The 6892-nt window shown below is 38.4% G+C and overlaps 1 protein-coding gene across 1 annotated transcript; it reads left to right on the top strand.

Annotated features, from left to right (window-relative positions):
* The first annotated feature begins 1077 nt into the window (after positions 1 to 1077).
* Positions 1078 to 5661, top strand: necap2 (NECAP endocytosis associated 2). Its single transcript, XM_055025719.1, is given in 10 exon segments — positions 1078 to 1149; positions 1151 to 1177; positions 1179 to 1324; positions 2478 to 2578; positions 2807 to 2911; positions 3088 to 3169; positions 3594 to 3702; positions 3791 to 3938; positions 4023 to 4107; positions 4824 to 5661. Coding segments are annotated over 10 exon segments (921 nt in total). The 3' UTR covers positions 4870 to 5661.
* The last annotated feature ends 1231 nt before the right edge of the window (positions 5662 to 6892 follow it).

The following is a 6892-nucleotide window of genomic DNA, read 5'->3' as shown; positions in this document are numbered from 1 at the left end:
CAGACATTAGGTCTTTATAATCTACGTTTCTGTCTCTGTTCCTCTCAAACAATAAATTAAAATAAACTAAATTCTTCCAGAGTTCACAGACTTAGAAATCACCACCAGTCAAAGACTTTATTAGCTGCAGTAGCTGTGGAGGAGATAAAACACCTCAAATGCCTCAATTGTTGTTGGAAATATAACTGAGTAAAGAAAAGTGTCTAAAAAGCTCAGTGAACAGTTCATAGCTTTGTACAAACGATATGAATGATACAAAAAAATCGAAAACGGCCTTGAATGTTTCAGCTGGTAGAGTTGTAAGCACACGAACCTTATGGGACATTTAGGTGGACTGACTAGTGACCGGTAAATGTAAAATTATGTGAGATTTTTCACCCTATTTAATCAAAATTAACTATGAACTTGATACAAGCTACAATTATTGAATTAATGGGTGGAATCAGAAGTGGGCAGAGTACCTGAATGTTGTACTCAAGTAAGAGTAGCAGTACTTCAACTTATTTTTCTTCAGGTAAAAGTAAAAAGTAGCCATTCAAGAAATTATTCGTGTAAGAGAAAAGTATTTGGTAAAATGTCTACTCAAGCGCTGAGTAACATTACAAAGCATTTTGATGTTTAAAGGACAAAAATCATAATAATTCATATAAGTACAAAAAATACCAAAACCAGGGAAAATAATAATTTTTCAAATCCGTTTCTATCAATAAAAAAACTTATGAAACTTTAGGAAAAACTTCAGGTGTAAGGGTTTGTTTTTAATCAAAAGGTCGAAAATCCAGAAATTGTACTCGAGTAAGAGTAGAAATACTTCATACTAAATTACTCAAGTAAAAGGAAAAAGTACGGCGTAGTAAAAATACTCCTAAAAGTAAATATTTTCAAGAGTTACTCAAGTAAATGTAATTGAGTAAATGTAACTAGTTACTCCTCATCTCTGGGTGGAATTGACCCAGAGATAATAAAAGGCCGTTGAAATCCTTCAATCTACAACCAGAAAGAGTAGAAAGTGTAAAAAATAATCTTATCTCATCTGCTGCTCTTTTCCTGGAAAGTGTCGATGCTGTTTTCCAGTCAATGGCCGCATTCCTGAAACATCCCGGCCGCAGGGGGGCGCTGTTTGGACACAACTCCGTGGCTTCAACGGCAGGCGGAGCAGCAACAGCAGAGCGGAGGCCCCGTCCATTGAAAGTCGGAAGTTGTCTTTTAGGTTACTGAAACTTTCCAAAATGGCAGAGGACAGCACTTATGAGTCGATGCTGTGCGTGAAGCCAGAGGTCCATGTTTACCGAATCCCGCCGCGGGCCTCCAATCGTGGATATCGGTGAGAAAGTTTCTCTCTGAGGACTCGGAGAAAGTGCTGATCAGCAAGCTAATGTATTATTCATGATTCCATTATCGGACAGCGGAGCTGTCACAACTACTTAACAGCTTTTTTTAAAAAACATTTTTTTATGAGGTTCCAAATAGTACTAAATGCGACACACCCTGCCGGCATTAAGTGTTATCTGATGTTAACTACCATCTTAACCTCCGGACATTTGTGTTGGCTGAAAAACCGAACGGATAGAAAGTTGGAGACAGAAGTTCACGGAAACGTGACTCCCAACATCCTGACGCGTTTCATCCTCGCTGCGTCCAACAAACTGGTTTCTTTAGAGGTGGAGGTTTTCGGTTTAGACTGGGCTTTTCTTCTTTATGTGAAATTTTCCTGCCGTTATCGCCCGTCCGATAATGGAAGCAGGAACGCAGCGTTTGTTTTCAAATCGGTACAAGAGGTTTACTTGTCTTTGTGCTGTTTCTGTTCAAGAAGTCGCTGAAGCTGTAAGATTCCTGTTATGTTGTTCTGTCAACTCGGTCTAAAATGATGTTTATGCTCGAAAGTATTTGGACTTGCTCATACGCTCCCAAATCCTCCTAAAGCTTGAGATAATGAGGGGGAAACCAGTTTTACACCAACTCACTTTGGAGTTTATTCCTGATAAATGAGCTGTTGTGAACACTAGGGAAATAATTCAGCTTGTTTAACAGTGAAACTATGTAATTAAATTGAACTTTTTGCAAAAACATTCAGAACACTTTACATTTTCCACAATTTGTCACCTTACAACTTCAAAGTAAACAAACTCCAGACCTGAATCCGCCTTGATAAAACATGACAAAGCAGTTCAGGGTTTAATTATCAATTTAAAAGGAGCTACAGGTATCATGCTGTAATCACAACCAGCCCATCCTGACAGAGTGGGAATGTGTTAAAATGAACCAGTACATTGATAACAATTGTTGACTGTGAGGATATTACAGTAAAACATTTTCTTTTCTTCTTGTAGCCCTTCTTAATTTCACTTCCCCTGATGCGAACAGCTAAAGCTGCTGAAACGGAGACTAAATCACATGTTCCAGATAAATATGGATGACACAAATCACCTTCCCTTTCTGATTATGTGCGTTTCCTGTTGTTTCTTTCTTCCCCTTAGTGCTGCTGACTGGAAGCTGGATGAGCCAGCGTGGAGCGGGAGGCTGAAAATCACCGCCAAAGGCAAGATGGCCTTTATCAAGTTGGAGGACAGAAACACAGGTGAATACTTTTTTAAAACGACAGCATGTTATCAGGAAAAAGTAACTTCTTTTCTGCTTATTTAGGTTGTTGATCGTTAAAGAGTAATGTAGTCACATCATGTTTTCGGGGTATTTTCTCTTACGTCATCTTGGTGTTTTTGTTTTACTTAATCAACGGCCTGGTCCGGGTTTCAGCTCAAACGTCGCTTCATTTATCTGTTGTTTTTGTTTCTGCGTTTCTCTGCAGGAGAGCTGTACGCGCAAGCGCCGGTTGAGCAGTATCCAGGCATCGCAGTGGAGGCCGTCACAGACTCCAGCCGGTACTTTGTCATCCGGATAGAGGACGGAACGGGTGAGAACATTTCTGATTTATGAAAAAAAGTAGCATCAACTCAGAATCAAAACTAACAGTCGTTTTAGTTAATTTAGTTACTTTAGCCTCTTTCTATCCCTGTATTTTACATTAAGTTTTTTAAATCAATAGAATATGTGTCTATCTTTCCTTTTCTTTTATCTTTTTCTTTTTAGGACGTCACGCTTTCATTGGTTTGGGTTTTGCTGACCGTGGAGACTCCTTTGACTTCAATGTGGCTTTACAAGATCATTTTAAGTAAGAGGAGAACACATGCAGTAAAGACCAAAAGCACATACAAAAAATATACAGCTTGCATTTCAGATTAAAAAAAGAAAGCCGCTGGTAAAGTTGTTCCGCCCAGAAATTTTCATGTGGCATAAATTTTTTTTTCTTATTTTAAAAAGAAACTGAATTATTTGTTAATTTGCATTTTGAATGTATTTCTAATATTGCATAGAAAAAGCTTAAGTAGTTAAACAAAAAATCGCCAGATTATGCCAGTTTTTGCATCTGATTAATTGCTTACACCACTGAATAATCAGTTACTAAAATAATTGCTAGTTGCAGACCTTAACACAACAAATCTTTGGTTGTCTGCTGCAGCATCTGATTCAGTTTCCCTATGGGATCGATAAAGCATTTTGTTACTTTCAGTTTGAATTTGTTTGTATCTCCAAAGGTGGGTGAAACAAGAAGGGGATCTTGCGAAACTGGAGGCGTCTCAGAGTTCAGCGCCTAAACTGGACCTGAGCTTTAAGGAGGGACAGACCATCAAGATCAGCATCGGGGTGAGCAGAAGGAAACGCAGCACGGACGATCACGTGGTTAGAGAAACAGGCCGATATAAACATGCAGAAACCGATCTGATCATTTCAGAACATCAAGAAGAAAGACGCAGGCGGCGCCAAGCCACGTCCTCTGGGTGGCGGTCTGCTCCCACCCCCTCCAGGAGGAAAAGCCGGCGGCGGTGTCCTGCCTCCGCCTGGAGGACTGCAGACGCTCCCAGCTGCTCAGCCCAACACCGGTACGCCCTGCTCTCCAAACGCATCGTTTGACATTATCTGGAATATCTCCGTTGTTCTAACAGGATTTCTGTCCATGCCTTCAGCTCCGCTGTTGGACTTGGGTTCTCCGGTCGCTGCGACCCAGCCCGCCTCTGACATGTGGGGGGATTTCACATCTGCTGGCTCCAAGTATGTTTTCCTCTTTTTGCCATCGCCTCTCATTCTCTCGTTTCCACTCGCAGGGTTTGTACAGGTGCTTGAAAATCCTTGAATTTAAGTATTTTCAGGGTTTGAAATTTACTCAATTTCTGTATAAAATCACTGAAAGTTTTTGATATTCTAACTCAGTTTATTTGCATTTTTAATATATTTCTAGTATTGCATGGAAAAAGCATAAGTGGTTAAATAAAAAATTGGCAGAATGTGCCAATTTTTTCATCTGAATAATCAATTACTAAAATAATAGTTAGTTGTAGCTCTTATCACAACACATCTTTGGTCGTCTGCTGATTTATTATTTTTTTATTTGAATTTGTTTGTATCTCTAAAGTTTGGTAATAAAGTTCAGTGTAACATTTGATTAAAGCCTAAATTTGGAAAGCAACTTTTAAAGTTGAAACCAGATATGCAATGCCAATAAAAAGGCAAATTTTTTTCTGTCTGAAGTTAAATCTAGATAAACATTTGTTGTTTTACGTCTTAAACAATTACTAAAATTATTTCTATTTGCCAAAAAACTTATCAATAATCTTTGAGTCCTAATATCATAACTCACCTTTGGTTTGTTGGCATTGTGCTTATCTCCAAAGAGTGGAGCTGGAAACATTTGAAAGCTTGAAAAGTGTGTGAATTTTCCTGCAGGAGAAGAGTGCGAACTCACCTCTGTTCACATCTCCGCCCCACAGCTCCAACCAAGACGCCGCCAAGTCAGGATGGGTGCAGTTCAGCTGAGCTGTGAGAAACCAAAGGCCTCCTCTCAGGTTCCTTACATTCCTGCAGACAGGACGATTGTTGACGTAAAGAAGCTTGAGAATGGAGGACGTGTGCGGAGATATTACAGTTTCATTGGTGAATTTTCTCTGCTCTGCTGCAGAGCCGCCCGCTGACCAACACACTCGAAAGGAACAAAAAGTTAAAGTGGATATTTTTACAGCTCCCCTTTTTCACTCTCTGCTATGCAGTAGTTTACTTTTTGAAACAAGGGAAACGTCGTCTTGTCACACTAACTGTGTGAGATATTTATCCGCCGCCTTTAATGGATTGTTCCTTGATTTTTCTAGCTCTGCGTAGTCGTTTCACTGACCTCCTCCAATCAGATTCGTCGTCTCTCTCTGTGACGTCACGGTTTGTTCTTCTGTCCCATTACGATCTCTTCACGCCAACGTCACTCATCTCAAACTTTCATGTTGGGAGAAATTGTCCCTCGTTCATCCGGCTGTAAAACAGCACTTCTGTTCTCGTTTGTTTTGTTTTTATTCTTGTTTTAATAAATCACAAAACCTCTCAATGTTTGATAATCAGTTTTAGGTTGAAAAATCTTTGGGGTGAAGAATCGATTCTCATGCTTTCAGTTATGATTGTATAAATGCCTCATTTATGTCTGTCCTTTCTGGGTCGTGCCTTTTACCCAAACTGAAATCTGCTTTTCTTTTTCCTCCTGATGAAGTGCCTTCTGGGGAAGACCCCTGAAATATATAACAAATGTAAATAAAGTGTATATTTGACAAGTTTCTTTCATTCTGATAGTCGTCGTGTCGTTGTAGAGAATAATCTCTGTTCATTTCTCTTCACAGCTCAGATTTACAGCTGCAGAATCACTTTATGCACATCTGGAGTTTGGTGTTGGTATTCTCACAGGAAAAGGGAAATATGAGCAGAGAAAAATATTTATATTTTAAGACCCGATTTCCTTTCCTGTTGTCTAAATGTTGTTTTTTCTTCTTACCTTGTTTTGTCCATCCTTTCTTCCCTCCTTCCTTGTATTAATTTCTTTTTCTCCTCTCCTGTCTCTTTTATTTCTTTATGTTCTTCCTTTCATTCTGTGGTATTCTGTCGTTTTTTCTGCCCCTTCTTTCCATCACTGCTTTGTGAAATTCATTCATTCTGTTCTTTATTCTACACTTTATTTTTGTTCTTCCTCATTTCCTCTTTCCTTCTCTAGACATGTGAACATGCAATAAATTTGTAGGTACTTTCTCATTCAAACCTCTAAAACACATTGCATGCATATTTTGTTTAATTCTCTTTAAGTTAAATAGTTTCCCTTTGTTCTCCATCAAATAATAATTCTACATAATAATTCATATTTTACCAATATGAACAGATTCTGAACAAGAATGTATTTTAGTAACGCAGGTTAAGCACTTTACAATCTGTGTGACGCACCAGCACAAATTAATCAGTAAAAAATGTGATTTAATTCTCTACATTTTTTTTATCATTTAAAATTTTAGAAGTGCTTTGCTATGTTTACAGATCAGCCTCCTTTACTTTGATATTCCTAATTAAAATCCTATTAAAACCTGCTTTGAAACGGATTATTTTTTTATATTAAGTCATTTACTAACATTTATTAAATGTGCCACAATTAGACAAATTATGGGCCATAATTATCTCTGGATAATGACTAATTTGTCTCGCTAAAAACAAATGTTATGTAAACAAGGCTGAAGTTGCAGATTTTGTCAATAAAAACAATCAGTGCAAACAAAATCACAACACAATTATGATAAAACAACGTAAGAAATAATTAAACCTGGCCACTTTCACGCTAGAATAGTTTTCCACATGTACAAATGACATTCAGCAGGAAAACTGAACTGAATCCACTAAAAAAAAGTCTATTAAATTAATATTGTGACCATGACTGTGAGGGATCCTGTGGAGGCAGCTGCTGCAGCAGCTGCTGCAGCAGCTACCAGCATGCAGGCTGAACTGGAAGTCCCTCCCCGGAAAAAGCATGGAGAAGATTTCG

Source organism: Poeciliopsis prolifica, unplaced genomic scaffold, assembly GCF_027474105.1.
Source record: "Poeciliopsis prolifica strain line A6 unplaced genomic scaffold, Auburn_PproV2 SCAFFOLD003, whole genome shotgun sequence".
In the NCBI taxonomy this organism is placed as follows: Eukaryota; Metazoa; Chordata; class Actinopteri; order Cyprinodontiformes; family Poeciliidae; genus Poeciliopsis; species Poeciliopsis prolifica.
Note: the sequence above shows the minus strand (reverse complement) of the source record. Positions and strands in the feature narration are given on the sequence as shown.